The sequence below is a fragment of the Motacilla alba genome, chromosome 5 (assembly GCF_015832195.1).
Source record: "Motacilla alba alba isolate MOTALB_02 chromosome 5, Motacilla_alba_V1.0_pri, whole genome shotgun sequence".
Classification (NCBI taxonomy): domain Eukaryota; kingdom Metazoa; phylum Chordata; class Aves; order Passeriformes; family Motacillidae; genus Motacilla; species Motacilla alba.
This window is the reverse complement of record NC_052020.1, coordinates 23,084,374-23,104,014: the sequence shown is the minus strand read 5'-3', so window position 1 is coordinate 23,104,014 and position 19,641 is coordinate 23,084,374. Positions and strand designations below refer to the sequence as shown.

Genomic DNA, 19,641 nt, shown 5'->3' with positions numbered 1-19,641 from the left:
AGCCATAATTAGTTTCAGAAGGAAATGCCAATAGCTTGTGAGACTATAACATTATATAGATGACATATTTTTGTGGGGGAGTAGTAGATGGGTTTATAATTAATTAGAATGTGCATTGACATGGAAAGTGACTTAAGTGGGCTCTGTATTCATATTAATTTGCATTTAGGTTTAAAAATAAATGTAATGACATTGTATTTTTTCTGTGTCGATTGTGCATGAAGTTGTGCAGGGTGTTAATTTGGTCATATTGATTTGGAATGTATTCATTATCACAGAGGTGTTGCAGAAGCTTCCCTCTTTCCTCTGGCTTTCAGGAGTGTGGATATTGTTTACAGTTGGGGCAGTATTTAATCAAATTTTGTGTGGAATGCCTCACAATCTAAAATAACTGGTTTTACCCTTAGTATTATCCCAGCTGTAATTGTTTCTTGAGGCTCTTTTTATTACCAGAATTCATTACACTGAAAAAAAAGTGTCACATCATTGGTGCCTGGGAGAGTTGCAAGAGGAATTCTGTGATCTGCCTTTCAGTTCAATATGCCTTTGCTCAACAAGAATCTGGATAAGCAATGTGGTGAGTTGGTCTGTGAAAACAAGAAGCACCAGGCAGGAGTTTTTTGATGTGGAGTTCTGCCCACCGCCCATGGTGAACTCAGATGGAATGCACAATATTATTTTTGAATTATTTCTGAATCAAGTGGGTTTTAGCTGTGCTTCTGAACATTTGTAATACTGACCCACTCTGGAAACAGCACAAGGTCACTACAACAGCTTTTTTAGATTGAATTCCTAACAAAAGGTCATCTTTGCATTCAGAGAGGATTTAGAAACTCAAATGTATTTTCTTCATCTCAGCCAGTCTACTATCATCAATGACCAGCTGCTCTTTAACATCTCTGTTGTCTTGAGTGAAAGAATCTGATGATTCCATCTCAGAGCATTCGTATTCTTCCAGAAGCAACACCTTGCATTTAATTACTGTTTCATAAGCAGAATTTTTTCTTTCCACTTGTACTGGTGGTAGTTGTAGACCACAAGGCTGCCTCTGTCCACACACAGTCCTAGTAGCTTCAGAAAAAAACAGTCCATCTATAGAATGTAAATCAAAGTGTTGGGAAAACTCAGTATTGCAGGAACAAGAATTTTTAGAAACAAGAAAACAGCCTCAACAGAAAAATGATGGGTATTTTAACAGTACTGTTAAAAAAATGAAACAGAAACAAATGCCAAGCTTCTTGGGCTGCTGGACAACATAAGGTTAAATAACAATTTAGAGTGTGTGTAATTTGAACTATGCTGTGAGAAGAGATCTTTTCTTTAAGAAAATACTGGTTTTACATCTTGGATTACTTTCAGGATAGTACAGTACTGGAAAGGATAATTTCCTGGGTGTAAGTCTCAAACAGAGAAGTGTGGTTTTGGCCCTACTTTCACAAGAATTTGGGTGTTTCAGGCATAAAATGTACATAAAAATAACTATTGTAATCCCAAATTTGGAAAGGATTTCCTGTGATCAAATATTCAGTAAAACAGGTCTACAGCTAGGAAAATAACTATTCACTTTATTGTTTCACAAGTGGTAGTTAAAGTTTCAGGAAAGGCCAGCAATCAAGGTTTAGCTTTTTTTGAAGAATTATGAACCTGATAATTGCTTTAACATGCATATAGTTAAGTCTAATTTCAGAACTCCTGGTTTTGCTGTAGTAGAAAACATTAGGAGCAAAAGGCATAGAGTGAAAAATTTAATGATAATATGATGAGGAGTGTGCCAGGAAACAACAGATTTTCAGTTGTGTTGATACATTTCTGTGAGCAACAGCAATTTTAGTCCAAATGTGCTCAGTAGAGAGGAAAACATGTAAAACAGAGAGGGCAGACATGCATATAACTTAAAGTTACTTTTTTTCTTCTGACAAGGGTGAGAAGATGTCACTTGCCAAACACATGCGTTTTCTCTAGATGAATCTGCCTCTCACTGAACTACCAAGCTACTCTTTTCTTTATTTATCTGTTTTTATCTATCCTTTTATATTCTTATGTTTTATCTTTTTAATTTTTCTTTTTTTTGTCTTACAATACTTCTTATTCATATGTATTAATCTCATATAAATACTACACATTATAAACAGTGATTTATTTGAAATTTAGGCTGCATCTTAATTCTTTGGGCTTGTTTCTTTTCTTTTCCTAAGCAGAGAGAGACAGTTCATTGTAAGACTTAAGTTTGTCTGCTGACACAGTCTGTGACTACCTGAGAAAGGCTGAAGTCATCCGTCTCCCCCCTCCTGCTAGGCTCCTGAGTGAGGGTATCAAAGACAAAGCTTCAGATTTAAACAGCTCAGTTCAAAATCTGGCTTCATTGTTACAGGAGAAACTGACAATCTGAACAGCCTGAAGCTGCTCCCGCTGCACTGCCTTCGAACTGATTAGGAATTCTTTTAATTGTGCTAACAAGAAGAGAAACTCTCCCTTTACTGCAGTGCACTTATGCACTGAGTGGCCACTATTTTACAGTGAGGCTGGTGAGCTACCTACAGATGGACTTAACTGTAGACAAATTCTGCTAGCCTTGTTTAATTCTTTGTGATAAATGTAAGGAAAATTCTCATCTAAAAATAGGACTTATAGAGAAATACTCAAAGAGTTGCCACAGATGATTTGTGCCCTATAGAGAAATAGGTGTCAAAATATTCTTGGGCTAGTAACTTTTCAAAAATACATATAAAAACTAAAATAGAAATATATTTATTATTGCATGAAGGAAAAAGAAAGCATGTATTAATGTCTAACACTAGAAAAAATCCAACCAATTTTGTGAATCTTACTAATAGAAAGGAACGTTATTTCATTAAGAGAGACATCGGACAGTATTAAAGATGGGGGGAGATTGGCCTTTTCAACACCAGACTTCAATATTTAAGACTACTTATACCTGAGTTTTCACCACTCACAATGTCATTGTCTTCATTCAACTAATATAGAACTAGAACATGAAAACAGATACAATCAAAATGCTTGCAGGAATGTTATCAGTCATATGCTGCTTACTGAGCTCACACTGAACTCCATTCTCCTCGTTTAGCAAATGCAAATATTTCTACTGGGATATAGGTAAGCCAAAGAAAATCAAGACCAACATCACACAGTATCTTTTCCATCTCTATTGGTCTATATCTGGAGTGCTCTTTACAGTCCTGGAAAAAAGGTGCTGAAGTTCTTGTTACAATTATACACATTATTGATTGCCTAATTGAAGGCAAGCATGATTATTACACTAGTACAAAGTCCAAACTCTCTTAGGTGATTTCCAGGAGTTGTATAGTATTTTAATAGTAGAAATATTTTCTTAGTAGACATCTGTATCTTTGTGTTTGTTTTTCCAACAGTTTTGCTTTTAGCTAGTTTTATCTGGGAGAGTAATGAATTCCACAAGGATGTGTAGCCTGAGCTAGACAGGTTTCTGCTGTGCATACTCACGTGCGGCGGAAGGCAGCTCGAATGTCCAAGTCTCCACTTACAGGTGCTTCTGATGTGACGAAAAGTAATGAAGAAAAATGGGAAAGCAAGTCAACAAAATGCAAAAATACACTGCTATTTTAAAAGTTTTCCTTTGCCAACATTTTTAGAAATAAATTCTTATATTGTAAATTGTGATTAATTGCATATTGAAAGGTTAGCACATCATCTTTAAGCATGCAACCTTCACTAATTAGCTTTCAACATCCAGTGGTTTTTTTTTAATGACTTGTTTCTGTCTCATGTTTCATAATAACCTGGGGTCTGATGGACTATCTTATCTCTTGCTTGTCAATTCTCCTGCTGTAAAATTTTAATTTCAACAGTGTATTCACAGAGTATTTAAACCTTAATGAGAATATGACTGGACATCAACTGAATACTATTATTAACAATAAATTATAATCTGTCCTCTGACAGCAGAGATAATTCCTGGAACTATGTAAAGAGGTAAAGAAACTTAATTGAAGATGTTGTACAAAGAGAATTTTATTACATTATTGGTATAAATTGATGTGCTGCTACTGCTGGGAGAAAACCTGTTCTCAGTTGCTTCTTCTAAGTCTTATGAGTCCTAACTAGTGAAACTACAAAAATTAACACTGCTAATCAAATAACTTGATAAACTTTTGTCTTTACATTAGGTTCACTGGCAGCTGGACAGAAGTTAATGTTGCAGCCCCTTCAACAGAATTGCTGAAACCAGAAATGGTGCCAAACGTTCAGCTCTTTCAGGCAATCCATGCTCATACTCTTTTACTCAAACTTTTCCTCACTCAAGGGAAATTGATGTTGAAATGTACTTCCATTTCAATTTTTGTAAACTTTCAGTATAGCACTTGTGAGGGTTGAACCATGCATTAAGTAAAATGAGTCATCTGCTCTTAAAGCAATTTTATCTCACAAGGTGCTTCTGTACGAGTTGAATTTATTTATATAGGAAGGAAAAAGGAATTGATAATAGTGTCACCTGTCTAAATCTATCTTTTTCAAATATCTATTTTTAGTACTGAACTTTTGCCGAAATAAACATGAACTTCTCTTCTATTCTAGTGGAATTAAACTTCATGAAAGAGTGAATTTGAAACCGGAATAAAGCCAGAGAAAAAGTGGGCAGTTTTGCATCTTTGTGTGTGCTTTCTTTAAGAGCATCACAGTTCTGACCAGAGTGAAACCAAGTGGTATTTCTAATGATCCCAATCCCATATTCCTCTCTAGATCTTCAGGTCTATACTTCAGATTTGTGCTTGTCTGCTAACCATTATGTACCAGAAAAAATGTTGGTGGACAGGAAAAAAATACAGGGGCAGGAAGATAAAAAAAAAATCGATGGAAGGAATTCACCTTACCATTGACTGTCAGGCTGAAATTAGAGCTATCAAACTTGTCCTTGGTAGACACCTCACATCTATACCCTCCTGCAAAAGTCATGTTTGCTTCTATGACTTCCATTTCAAAGGTGTACACCTAGAAGAGACACCAATGATACAATAATTAATTTAGAAAATGAAATGGTGAAACCTGAGAGAGGGAATACATGGAGGAAAATAAACAAAGGATGAACTATGTCTTTGTGTCCTTTTAGAAACTAAGAACCTTGTGAGTGTCCAACTCATTACTGTGACAAAAAATTACCTATAATCCCCAATTTGGTAGAAATAGCTGAAGAGCTCTGTCAGTACAGGTATTCCTGAGGATACAAAGATAGCAAACTATGCTGGGTCATAGACTAATTGCATGTGCATTGGAAACAGGAATAAAGCTTTCACTAAGCAGTTTTAGGCTCTTCCCAGAACGTATGCAGAACATGCCAAAATTCAGCGAAAGGAGTGGCTCATGTGAGCGAGTCTGTCCAGTTCCTTCCAGGAGAGGGTGGTAGTGGTTCATGTACCACAGAGCAAGAAAAGTCGTGGTAGAGACTAGTGTTCCTGCTCAGGTACCTTTGGACAAATTTCTGATAAAAAATGGGTCTTACTCAGCTATTTAAAGCAGTCTAGACAATCCAAGAGAGCAATGAATTCCATCACTAATAGCAGAATGATTGACCTATTAAGACCAAGATAGGCTATGCTTAAATAGCTGTCTGATTGTTTTCTCTTAAATATACCGAGTTTCTTAAGAGGAAGATGAAAGGAATCCTGCAGTAGAAAGTGCAAAACTACTCTCCCAGTCCTCCAGATGTTTTCTCATTTCACCATAGATAAAGTACGCAAGTCTGTATGTTGAGCTTGTCTCTTGTTTGTGTGGTCGAAACACAGACTTCTGTGGATAAGAATAGCCTTGTGAAGGTAGTCTTTGGGTATCTTAATGTCAAACCAGTCCTGTTTTAGTTTCTATTTTCCTCAGATTAAAGATTAGTACCTGGAAGACTGAGAACCATATTCTGCCCATTGTACCTTGGTATTTCGATCATAACTGTCGTGAAGCTGGAGATGTTTCCCCACTTTGCTTCCCAGGTCCATCCACTTTCCTTTGAACCATTTCACTGATGGCTTCTTCAGCAGGCTCTCACCTGCAACTTTGGCAGTGAATGTGATGTTTCCACCTTGTAGGAGAAGTCGATTAAAGTAAGATTATGAATTGTGTTATCTGTTGTATCACTGCTGTCGCCCTGTACTTGGAGAGCTAATAGTCAAGCAACAGGTACAGTTTACAAACTTCACTTGACTAACAGGCACTCACCAACAGTAACTTCTCCATCCTGTGGTCGTGCCACAAAGAGCCCAATGGGGTCCAGAGGTTCTTCTGGGTGTGTGTCAGCAGATGAAACTGAAATAAACATCATAATTACTATTTAGATTTTTTTGTGTCAAAAAAAATTATATATGTATGTATGTATGTAGGTAGGTATGTATATATATATAGTTCACTAATATATAGTGAGCTAGTTAATTAATTAAAAAATTTCTCAGTAGATTTCTTCTGCATCTGAGATTCCTTATTCTTTATGATCTGCTTTCATCTGCTGTTTCTATCTCACGCTAAGGAGTCCCTGTGGATGTTCTTCCCTTCTGCTAATAACCCAGACTTGATGTCAATGTTAATTCTCTATTACCTTCTGTGTTTTGGCTGCTTTCTGCTGGTGGAGCAGGTGACTCTGAGGCAGCTGGGGCTGGAACAGCTTCTGCAGGAGTGACTGTCTCATTCTTTTCTGGAAATGAATGTAAGCCAAGATTAGAGAAAGTCTATTTCCTCTTTCTTTTAGAAGAAATTTTGCAAATGAACAGCCTTTAATATATTTTAGGAAATGCAGAGAAATTAGCTGTTGTTTCCTAGAGCTTAGAGGATGTGCTGGAAGCAGAAGGGCTCACTGAAGGTGGATGATGAGGCTTTTTTTTTAGATGAGCTCAGAAAGAAGAGATGCCTGGTTTTTAAAATTCTATAGTCTTGATGTATAGAAACTTGTCAGCTGATGAATAATGCTATTGTTTGTTGCAAATGTCAGTAGTCTAAACAGAAAAGGTAATGAAAAATGATGTAATTACTATATTTGTAAACAGTTTGCTTATTCGTGAGATTTTGTTTAACGATGCTGTTGCAATGTAATGTTACAAAGGCTACTGTTGTCTGCAGCTTGGAAAAAGCTCTAGACACTGCTAGTAAACAATATGGATAAAGTATTTTAAAAATCCATCTGTAATGTCTTCCCCTGGCTTATAGAAGTTTGTATCCTCTCAATTAAACCATGACCTCAGAGACAAATTTAGGCAAATACATTTGGCACAATGGAGAAGACAGAATTGTCTGAAAATGGAGTAGGAGTGAGCAACTGGAGCAGATGGAGGGAGGTAGAATTTCTTGAAATAGATCAGTTGCAGCAAGATATTTTTTCTCTGTAGGTAGTGGAGTTGCTTCCAAATAATAATGGGCAGTCCAGTTACTCTGTAACATTACATACTTTTCTCCACTATGCTCCATAACATTCTTTGCAAGATTTCTGCCTATAGCAGCCTCTACATGGAAATAACCTGAAAGACAATGAGGAAAATATAATGAGTACAATATGGACCAATGAATCCTCACGCACAATTTCCCCTATGATCTGCTCTCTGTGGACTTCTGACACCTGGAAAGAGGTGTCTTAGTCACTGGAAATGTATTCATCAGCTTAATATGAATTAGCAGCTTCAAATAATTGGGCAAAACAGATGTATTGCTGGTAGATAAATTCTACAGTGTTAAAATATGATAATTTCCATGGGCTTTAACTGTGAGGGTTGCATGTGGGACTGGAAATACTGATTAAACCAGAATTGCATAGGAAATGATGTACCTGGTTCCTTGACCTTGAGTTCAAATTTGACCTTGGAACTTCCAGCTATTACAGCATATGTCACATCATCTTCTTTTCCTACATTATTGATTGTCAGTGAATGCTTGTTGCCTTCTGTCTTGATGACATATTTTTCACTTTCAGTAATTTCTGTGCCAGCTCGCTGCCATTTCACCTTGATACCAGATTTTTCTGTCTCTGCTTCAAACACAGCTGTGTTTCCGGCTGTCACCTCTGTTGTCTTCGGCTTCTTGGTAAATGCAGAAACTAAAAAAAAGAGAGAGGGCTCACTAAAATCTGTTTTGCAGTTGTGGCATATCTGGTGTAGTCAGCTGTTGTGGCTGCAGCAGCTGTCTCCTTTCTCTCCCATCTGCCCATGCAAGTTATAAATTACAACACTTTGCACAGGGAAGTTGTGGAATTGTCTTTATCAAGTTCTGTGTCTCACTGGGATGTCATACCTCCTCCGCATTGTCATGAAATAAAGTGGAATGGATAGCAAAATCACTCACTTTCTGTCTTCCTCTTTCTTTTCCCCCACATTGAGCTCTGATTTTTCATAAGCGAATGTTTTGGTCTATGACAAGATGGCATGGAATATATTCTTACTTATCTAGCTGTCTACATTAATTTGCCATGCACTTTCATCCAGAATTATTAATTTTATCCTAACAGCTGCTTAATGCGGTTGTTACAGAGGATCAGGATCTGTTCTTCAACAACACTGCAGTTTGTGCAGGAACCTGTGCCCTAATACACCACAAGGAATTAATGGTTCATCTTTAGTCCTTCTGTTTTGACTGATCAAGGCTTTAGTGGAAAGGAATTCACATTCCTATGATGACCCTGGTAATTTCATTCCAGCTAAAATGATATAAAATGTTGTTTGTATTCAGAAGTTTACTTCAGCATTAAAAGTTAAGTACTTGCCTACGTGACACTCTACAACAATAAGTTTTCTAATTACTTACAAGGTGTAGATTAAAATATTTCCTCAATGTGTCAAGAAACACTTAGGAAGCTTATAAGGAGAATTAATGACATTATTAATATATAGGGTGAACAAGTGTAAGCCAAATGACGTTTTACTTCATATGCAATCAAAGTAGAACAGCAGAGAGGAAACTGCAAACAAGTAATGATCATGGTTTTGATCCATGAGTATCCTAATCTCTCTCAAGACTAGGTTTTAGTAAAGTAATGTGTTTTGCTAATTTCTTTAACCTGGTTTATGTATTTATTTATACTTCTTCATCTTTATTTTGAATCAAGTTTTTCATTTCATGCTTGTTTTTTGTCTTAATGAAATCTGTTATCATTTGCTAATTGCCATGAGCTATGTTCATATGTAAAAATACCAGCAATTAACATTCTGATTCATACACTGAATTTTTTGTGCATCATTCTGTCATCTTTCTATTGACTCACCCCTGTATGACTACATTTTTATAAAATACTACTAATTTCACTGCATCTAATTTTATCAGTCACCTCTGTGGCAAATTGGGTATGGCTCTACTCATCTGGCAGCCACAAGAACTCTTCCAAACAACACAACAACAGTTATAATTAGCTTTGAACTTTTAGTTCTGCTTTATAAAAATGAAAGGAACATGACATGAAAATATTTTAAAAGAAAAAGCTTATATTCATGTTCAAACAGGCGCTTTAGTTCATGTAAATGGTATATTATTAATAATACCATCTATTCTTTTCATAAATTCCTTATTCCTGTAGCATGTTTTCAGACTCCAAAATTTAGTTGACCTTAGTGGAGTTACATCTGCAAAGATTTCAGCTGATGGCCTTTGGTCTTTAGCCATAACACAATTCATGCTTCTTGCATTGTTTTGCAGAGGATTCAAACCTTCTTAAGCATCAATTAAAATATGAACTGCAAACACTTTCAGAATTTAGTAAAGACTGAATTTTGCTTTTCTTCGTTATATTAAAACCAAAATCCCATATCTTTAATTTCTTTTTCTCCCCCCCATTCCCTATTTTATATTTCTGATGAAAACATGATTTTAGTTTTCAATGAGCCTAGAAAAGCCTTGACTGACCTCCTATTTTATTCTTCCTCATGGTCTCCTTCCCTGTTAAAAGTGTGGGAAATTTCCCCTGGGAGTGGAATGTTCCTGCATGCTTATAATTGAGGTTTTTTCTAATCTGGTGCAATAGTTCTTTAAAAATACAGTGCTTTGTAGAATATAGGACTATGTACTGTAGTGTCCTACAGCAGGCTGCCTGTTACCAGCTGCACGCCTTTAGATCCTGTCCTGCACTCCTGTAAATAACACAGCCGGGTGTGCATTGGTGCCGTGTTTCCTGAACTGTTGCAGGAGGGTTACTGTACACAGCAGGCTGGACACGCAGGATTCAAAAGACCTGTAAAGGTGGCCAGGCTGCTGCACAGTGGGGAGATAGGTCAGTTCAGCGACCCACTCCACTACTGGCTGGCTGGCTCCTTTCCCTACGATTCTACAGACAAAGCAGCAAAGAGGCATGTTTTCAGTCTTTGAGCGCTATTATCATCACTCTTCTATTTAAGCACAAAAGAATCTATAAATATAATAGTTACCTAACAGCAAAGTGATTTGTAAAGGTTCCAGCCTACAGTGTCAGGGTTTCATGACATGCATACTTGGAAGTAATTCTGTGATCTGCTGCACACCCTGTAAAGTGATTAGGTTTCTTACATTTGCTTTGTAGATTATTCAACAAGAACAAAATTGTTGGGGAGAACACAGTGAGAAATCTCTACCACTACATAACATTTCTGGCTTTAGGAAATCTAAACACATGTGCAGAAGTTTATAAGTTTATGAGTAAGACTCCTTGTATTCCCTCCCCTCCCCCCCCTTTCCTGTCAAAAGACTCACTTTAGCTCCAATTTAAAATGATTATTAATATTTCTGGTAAGTACAGAATTGGAAAAGCCCAAAATGTCCTATGAGAAGGAAGGCCTGCAAGAACATTGTTGTTTACCCACTTTTTCACTGGTAAAGGAGACTATTTGAGTCTTTTTCCTGTACTTGAAATTCAGTCAGGGGCAGTATTCAGAGTGGCTTCTCTCTATCCAGCTGTATTCTCTTTCATCTTTCACTGCTCTTTTTGCAAAGGAAAACTGAAGATGTAGGGCTGGAGATTTTACAGGAAATTACTTTGCTGCAGAAGAGAGATTACTGAACAAGCATGTGAAGACAATACCATATTTTTTCCTTTTGGGGAAGAAAAGGGGCTGCTTAACAGGATAAAGAGTTCAGTTGTTTCCCACCCCTTCACTGTGGCTGCTACTTTGAGTAAGGTGTAAATCCAAGTTGACCAGAGGCTTTTTCTCAAGAAGTTAAACCTATCTAATTCAGGTATTTCCTCATTAGGCGTACTCCTAAACACCACAGTCCAAAACTTCTGCTCTGTCCTGAGAACCACACTTCTGCCTGCTTTTCTCAGAAACACATTCCCCATCTGACAATCTCTCTCACTACAGTGTTTGGCTTCTATCCAGATATACCCGTCTGAGTTCTATATGTCCATCCCAGACTCTAAACACTTGAAATATGTCCACGACCATGAGGCTGTGGAAAACCCAACGACTGTGACACCTCTTGTGTGATGTTGTAGAATGTGTCTGTCAGCCACTGACAGATCTTAGACACTGTCCTGTGTTTATCCAGACTCCAGGTGCCCATGAGTTAGGAGCCATAGGACTGGGGCACCTGGTGTCCTTTGTCTCCCACCGTGTTAACTCTGAATCCTGGTATGTTCTAACCCAGCCACACAGGGGGAGAGAAAAATGACATTAATACTAGCACACCATGGCCCTTCTGGAGAGAGAGCAGAGAGCCATGTGAGTTACCAGGGCTGATGAAGACAGAAGGTGTTGAAGGTGCTCTGTGTGTTTACTGGTGATGGAGTTGGTGTTGCTGTGGGGATTTAACGAAGGGAGAGAAGAGGGACATGAAACTAATAAAAGAAAATGAGCCTAGGGCCACTTTACACTAACCCATTTTTCAACGCTTCACCTCTCATAACCCAGGCCTTCCTAATCACTTCTAGCTTCCATAATGCAAACACACTCACATAACTTCTGAGTAACATAAACCAGCAGATTTTACCCCAGGCAGAAGAGGAAACAGCTGTATGTGGTTTGCAGTTATCTTGCAGAAACTTTTTGGTGGTTAAGGCTGCAGCTACCAGAACTTGTGTCCTCTAAAACTCTCAAAATACCTGGAGATGTAACACCAGTCATAACACTGTATGTGTCACACAAGTTACAGCTTAACTGGTCAGTAATAAAAACCTCTGTTTGGAGATCTGTGATCAAATTGCATTTTGAAAATTTACTAGTAGGTCTTTCAATCAGGAGAATGGAAAAAAATAAAATACATTTGCTTTGGGCGAAATTAAACTAGAATGAAATAATTTCAGTTCCAAAACCAATTTTCTATAATAGTCACCTAAATAAAATAACAAAACTAGTATTCTGCCTTCATTCTGCTGCCATTTATTAAATCTTCATACTAGCACCTTCATGCTTTCTCCTTTACTTTCTGACCTGCTTTGAAGCAATGTCCTTCTAACATCCATATCAAACAAGTTTACTATTATCATTCAAGTATTTTTCATACTCTCCAATGCAAACCCCAAGAAATGGCTAAGCTACTACCAGGGTTTCTATTTATTGTACTAATAATTGTTTCCTTTGCTGTCTTGTTGAATTATTGATCTATTTACTGGATTTTTATTTTATGAGTGTTTTCAGGCAGAGACTGTTTTTCTGTGTCTTTGTACAGCATTAAATTGTTAGTAGGTAGCTGCTAAGTTCTGTTGTATCTCTAATAAGAATAAAAATTAGTATTAGAAGCTAGAAGAACAATTCTTATTTCATTATTGTCAGAAAAAAATGGAGGTAAGGTGTACATTAAAATAATGTTCAAATTACCAAAATAATTTCATTTGCTAGCAACATTCCCTAAATAATCTGGTTTAGAGTCACAAGCATCAACTGAAAACCTATTCCTGAAATACTGGGATTTCAAAGTATGTGTGAACTATGTGAAATGCAAGTGAGCAAGAAATGTGTTTTCTACAAGAGTGATTTTAACTACGTAGGGTGGTAGAGGAGAATGTGTGTTAGATGATATTTTCAGATTATATTTCTGCCTTTCTGAAATAAAACCTGTCAAAGGTATAAATTCTTGAGGAGAATCGAATGTATCTGGTTGAATGCAGATGCTAGAAACTACAGCAGAAATTTGTGATGAGGGAAATTATTAGACAAAATAATCACTGGTTTCTCCCACAAAGCTGAGTTATCTTATTGCACATTCTCTGTATTTGGTGTTAAAATATGTATTGGTCAATATATTTAAATAATATTACAAAAGCAGAACTAGCTTTTTGAATTCTTTAATTTGTTAAGACTTCATGTTGAAAATTGATCTTTGCTTGCACTTGGCTTGTAGTTTTGCTTCTATATCATTTGCTCTTCCATTGAGTTAAAGGCCCAACTGAGGATAAGCCGACTTCAGTAATGGAGCTTGTAAATTCCTTTCTGAGGAACTATATAAAGATGCTGCACATTCCTCAGCCAGGACCTAAGTGGCTTCTTGCAATTACAAGCTTAATCATTCCATGATCCAAAAGCTTTTGAAAGACTCAATCTTATCATTCCTTGCCTACTTCAGCAGCTGAGATTGCAAATTCCTGCAGCATGAGCAACAGGCGAGGAATAGTTTCACTAATCAGTCACCTCTGTCTCGATGCACCCATCACACTTTCTGTAAAAGGGGGATTGTAATGTTCGGCTTGGTTTGAATCTCACACAAGAGGAAACTATGTCTGTATGACCTTAGGGTTTTTTCTGCATGGAAGTTTGTTGCAGCACTTTGTTCTGCAAGGTGCTTGCAAATGTGAAAGAATGATCACACATTCAAACTAAAATTTTGCAGTTTACTCTTCATTATGCAACTATTATTATTATTATTATTATTATTATTATTATTATTATTATTATTATTATTATTATAGAAGCCTCTATGTACTTACAAGTTATTTGTAAATTCTTGAAGAAATTTCCTAATCAGAACTGCAAAATCTAGACTCCCCAGTCTATAAAATATGTGAGTAAAAGCTGACTGATTTTCAGAGAAGGTGAGTAATATAGACTTCTCCTTTTCCAGCTATAATAAAGCACACACTTCCCATTAAGTCCCATTTATCTACTAAATTTGGTGTTTAAAAAGTCTACTATTTCCTCCTAATGTCATAAAATAGTGTTAGGGAAATGGTTGGGGTTTTTTTAACATTTCTAAATTTTCAGAACAGAAAAGTGATCAAAATTTTCCAAATAGTGAGCTTTTGAACAAAGATAAACTATGAAATGTTTAAATCAAAGGGAGAAGAACATAAAGTTTCTGCAACAGAATCCTGCAAAAAGTGGTGCTTTTCAAAGTTGGATTGTTTGTTCTGACACTAAACTCTTACAGGTCTTATAAATTCTGTGTCTCTTGTGGATGGTGTAGATTTTCTAGAATGCTAAGACAGTTCTTTTGACATTCTTCAAATAAGTAGGGAAGTGCTTTATCCTGAAGTATTTTAGTTGGGCAGTTTAAAGTGAAAGAATGTTGGAAAATCTACTTCACCACACCATTTTAAGTTTAATGGATTATTCAATGATTTTTGGTTTTTTGGTGGGATTTTTGGGGTCTTTTGGTGAGTGGGTTTTTTTCTGTTTATTTGATTTTTGGGGTGTTTTTTGGTTGCTGTTGTTTGTTTCTTTTCACATGTTAAAAGCCCTGTTAAAACAGCAGATATAAGCAGAATATCTCTGATCATTCATATCTCTGATCTTCATTCACATGAAGAATTTTCTTTTGCCTATACACCAGATGCACAAATTTCAGTAATGCAGACTAGGGAGTTTTTTGGGCTCTTCAGTAATCTAACTATATGGTGTGTGAAAGGCAGGAATTGTGTTTTTTCCAAGTATGAATTGCCCAATGGTTATTTGGCCCTCCTGAGATGGTGCTCAGCATTATCCCATCTTGAAATGGCTTGAACTGTATAAACAACATGAAATAGAAAACCAAAGGGATTAGTGTCTCCTGGGAGACTGAGAAGATCCTCTCTAAAAGTTGTGGAGCATGTGACTGGTTCTGTCTCGGTCAGTGTATGTAACAAGAGCTTTTCCTCCCCCTGCTGTGATAATCCCAGTGTTTGGTCTGGTTTGTTCATAAGAACTGTGTAGGACTAGTGATGTTAGACACCTGTTAGATTTCTCTGGAGAAATAAGTTGGAATAGAATTTCTCTTCACCATTAGCCAGCAAAAGTGGGCATCTTCACCAACAGGGACATTGCCTCTCCCCCACGGAGAATGAAAATGTTAATTTAAAAGCAGTTAAAGAATTAGAAATGAGAAGTCATAATACCAAGATGTCACTGTCAAATTTTGCCTACTCTGGTGTATTTATTTTTGTCTGTGTTCACAACAATTAGACATTTCAATAAAACTTAAAAATCATGTGACCTTAAAAACAGAATATGATTTTCTCATTTTTGGGCTCATTACTGGAACTTTGCAGCTTATATTTTCAAGCTTTTGTCTACAATACAGGATCTAATATATATTTCTTTTTTATATACAAATCTACTTTCATTAAAAATGGCAGCCTAATGAATATGAAATGATGTTATATTTGTAATACAATAGAAGGATTGCTGACACCACTGTTGCTTTAGGGTTATCACACAGAGGGAACACAAAGAATCGTGTTGGAGTTAACCATGCTTTGGTGCTTGGCAGGTTGTAATGGAGGAGTCTCTGGGTGTGTAATGGGTCTACCTCTGGCAGTGGCTGATTTCAAGTATTTTGGTCAAATGAAGGCTCTGAACAAGTTCTTCTTTTGTTATTGTGACCATAACAGATTGTCTCAGTGGCCAAACTAAGAGGAGACCAATGGCTGCTGAGGCCTTTGCAAAGCACAAAGGCCATTCTAATGAGTGTCCGCAGCTGGCACTGGCTGACTCTGGAAACTGCACATTACTAAAAACGTGTGCACTTTGTACTGTACATTCAGGTAGTGGTGATTCTGGATATGCACTGGCATCAATGAAGTGACAGCTCTAAAGTGGACAATCCTAGATTTAGTAAAAGTTTCTCCAGGCCTGACTATTGAATATGTTCACACTTGACAAACAAGCATGAATTCAGCTTTTGTCAGCATTTTTTGCCAAACTTCTGGATGCAAAGTGCTCCTGAGGCATCTTCCTCTGCAGGTGTTCTGAAGTTAACTGCCTCTTCTTTTTCTTCCCAGGCTCTCTTCCTCCTCAAAACACCAGATCCATTGCACCTTGCACCCCATTCTAGGCCTCCTCTATGTGGGCAGCATCTGAGCGATTCCTCATTTGAAGATTTTTAATTAAAACATTCATAAATCTGAAATACTTTCCTGGCATTTTTCTCTGTGGCTCTGTGACCTCGGCTTCCTGAAAAGGGCTAGTTATCTTCTGGCTCAAGGGGAAAGGATGAAGGAGGGCAAGGGAAAAGAAATTGCATGTATTCTTCCCAGTACAATGTTGCCTTTTTTCCCTAAACTTCTATTGTCAGTGAGTGAAAGAACTAGAAAGAATAAAATCTGACCAGGTACCGTTTGCTTTCATTTTCACAGAGATTTCATTCACAATAAATACCATCAAATTTTGCCAATAATACTTCTACAAATTGTCAGGGGAAAAAAAACTCAAACCCAAAATAAAAGCAGGAGAGATTTATACTAACTAACTGTCCAAGAGAGAGACTACAAGCCTTTATTTATTTTTTTTCAGAGTTCAAAAGGTGACTAGAAAAGGAAATGAGAAATTAAAAGTATCTGAGAATTAAATGCGTTTCACCTCTATTTTTTCCTTATCCAAAGCCTCTTGAGAAAATTCTGTGGCTGAGGGTTATCAAAGCAGTCAGTGATTTCTCTTCAAGATTACTCAATATCTCTTACATTATAACTTAATAAAATAATTTTTTTCCCTTGTCTATTTATTTTTTCCTTTGAGGCATCTCATTTCTCTAGAATACATTATCTACTCTCATTTTTCCTGTCAAGCTGTTCTTAGTTTTGTCTGTCAGTTATGATCCTTACCTGTTTTCTTTACAGGCTCTGGCATCTTCGCTTTGTTTCTGGTGGCTCTCCCAGCTGTATCTAGAAAGCAGGGTACGAGTCACACAGGAATGGGACTGCAGGGCTTTTGAGACCCCCTAAAGAGGCACTGGGTGGGAGCCCCCACCCTGCTCCTCCCCCTTGATCCCCCCCTGTTTTCGGCCACGGCACCTTATCAGCAGCAGGGCACACTTGACAGGCTACATCAGCCGGGATAAATATAGCCAAGTTCCAGGAGCCAGGGAGCTCAGGCCACCCAAGAGTGGCTACCACTGATCTGCTGGTATAAACCAGAGCACAATATGATGCTGCACATGCGTGCAGGGCATTTTCTGGCTCCAGGCATGTATTGCATGAAGAATTCCAACACTGCCATGTTTACAGCACATGCAGCAAACTAGATCTGATAGTTACATCTCCTGTGTGCTGGTTCCTGCTCACTCTAAGTGTGCACTTGCTTACATTCTTACTACTTATTTCAGTTTTTGTGTTTGTCATAATTGGGTCAGAGCTGAACAGCCCCTCACAAACTGGTTTTCTTGTTTCCTTTTTTAGCTCTTCAACCAAAGGCTGTATTTGTAGAACTAACTGAACTTTAAGGAAAGAACTTTCTTTTGCAGAGCTGCTTACACAATACTGACATTTGCAGTCACAAGTAGAAAGCATGACACTACTTAAATAGTTTTAGTCCTCCCTTCCCATCCACCCACTTGATCCACAGCATACGTTTCTTGATAACTAGCAAGTTTTTTTTCTTCTTCTTTTAAATATCATTTTAAAAATAGTTCCAAGGCTCTGTTTTATACCACTAGAAGTTTCAATTTTGCTTAATCATATAGAAAAGATCTGGGGTAAAATCTCACTAGAAAATTATTCTTGTATGGCCATTTCATGCTCCAATCATTGCTTCTTATTTATTCATATATTTAGCAAAATTCATATATGGCAAATATATATATATATATATATATATATATATATATATATATATATATATATATATATACACATATATATATATGAATGAATATTTAGCATATTCATATGCATATTATTTAGCATGTTCATATATGGCAAAATAGTAACTGTGGACAATCATTCTTTTATTATCATGATGATTTATCAATTTTGAGTTTTAAGCTTTACCAGAAAAACTCTGGAGGCTAAATATTGAGCATATTTTTGCCACTACTAACATTGACAAAATAAAAAATATTTTTTAAAGGGTGTGGTTTTAATTTTTCCCCCAGATTTACTATCCTGTAAAAACCTCATTTTTAAATGATTTCATCTTTTGGCATGGAGTTCAGAATAGAACAGTGTGCAAGCAGCTCATCAGTCACTCTACTCTGTGTCTGTCTTTCACATCTGACTCTCTCAGTGGGCTGATAGCACAAATGTGAACAGGCAAGAAACACTGCTGATACCTCTCCTGATCTGGGGCCAAACACTTCCTCCCCTTCCCTTGAAGCAATTTTTAATGGATGAGTGAGGAAGATGGGCAGGATGTCACCTGTGTTTATTTTCCATTGCCTCAGTTTCTAGTGGAGCACAAGTTACCATGATATGTATTTGGCTGCTATCTTGTGCCTGAGGTATTTCCCTGGGAGTCAGGAATTCTTGGCTATTTGCTTAGACTTGAAACCTTTCAAAGGGCTTGGGTCTCACTTCTTCCCTGCAATGAAACACAGCTATGAGGATTTAATCTGATGCAGGGAAATGATCCTAACCCAATAATGACTCTTTGCAGATTTTGTGATTTTTAATGTTATTTAAAGTAATATTTGAAATATATTGCTATGTTCAAGACAGGGTAAAATGAATGTTTTTTCTGCTATTACACATTGGGTTACCAGGTGGCAGCATTGTTGTAATAGTAAACTTTTTTCTAGCATTTTCTATATTATATTACATTACATTACATTACATTATATTGACTACTTTTAATAACAAAAATGCTATGCAAATGAAATGTATAATTTCAATGGCTACCCTGACCCAAATCAGATGTGTAGTTGATTGTGATAACTACTTTCTAGTGCACTGCAACACTAGATAATTTTTAGCGTGTGAAGTTTCATCCTGTATTCAAATGAAACTAATGTAAAGAACAGTGAAGCAACATGTAATAAATGTCCCAGGGCCTGTGCTTTAAAAGTGAGTGAGAAGGAAAATTCTTCTTTGTCAGAAGAATTACTCTGAAATTTTTGCTCTGTGCTTCAGACAGTGTCTTTCACCACATAATTCAAAATCAAGTTCAAAAATGACAGAAATTGGTGGCCTGCAGTGACATGCTGTGCGATTTTGGATAGCTGCACCATGGCTTATGCAGAGAAAACCAAGGATTTATTATTTATAGCCAAAGTTAACATCACATCCTTCTAAAAAACCTACCCAACTTCTTATTAAAAGGCTATGTATTTAGGTGCTTGTGACTCCGCCCAAATGTAGCTATCCAGGCAGAAATATATATTACTTTTCTATTTTGGGCTTCTTTTCCTGGTAGTTTCTGTCATGCCATTTAATTTCTTGTCTCTATTTCTCTTTATTTGTTTCTTTCCTCTTTGTTTTCTGTCATGAAATTACTGCCTCCTCAGTGGCTCTGCAGTTTCTGAGGACAGGGCAGTAAAATTGCCTCAGTGGCTGCGGATTTACTGGTGTGAATGGTGGGACAGCTGAGGTGGCTCAGTGCA

The 19,641-nt window shown here is 37.0% G+C and overlaps 1 protein-coding gene across 2 annotated transcripts in view; it reads right to left on the bottom strand.

The window, feature by feature from the left end:
* Nucleotides 1–17,088, bottom strand: part of MYBPC3 (myosin binding protein C3) — a 61,187-nt gene extending 44,099 nt beyond the window's left edge. The window contains exons 1-8 of one of the 2 annotated variants that reach the window (XM_038137072.1): nt 16,931–17,088; nt 7,793–8,059; nt 6,575–6,670; nt 6,202–6,288; nt 5,916–6,064; nt 4,869–4,986; nt 3,481–3,529; nt 2,255–2,299 (exon numbers count right to left, since the gene is read on the bottom strand). In XM_038137072.1, the coding sequence (XP_037993000.1) occupies nt 2,255–2,299; nt 3,481–3,529; nt 4,869–4,986; nt 5,916–6,064; nt 6,202–6,288; nt 6,575–6,670; nt 7,793–8,059; nt 16,931–16,955 (836 nt within the window). In that variant the 5' untranslated portion in view covers nt 16,956–17,088. The remainder of the gene's footprint in view (nt 1–2,254; nt 2,300–3,480; nt 3,530–4,868; nt 4,987–5,915; nt 6,065–6,201; nt 6,289–6,574; nt 6,671–7,792; nt 8,060–16,930) is intronic. The other variant, XM_038137073.1, reaches the window with a different exon arrangement.
* Between the last annotated feature and the right edge of the window lie 2,553 nt (nt 17,089–19,641).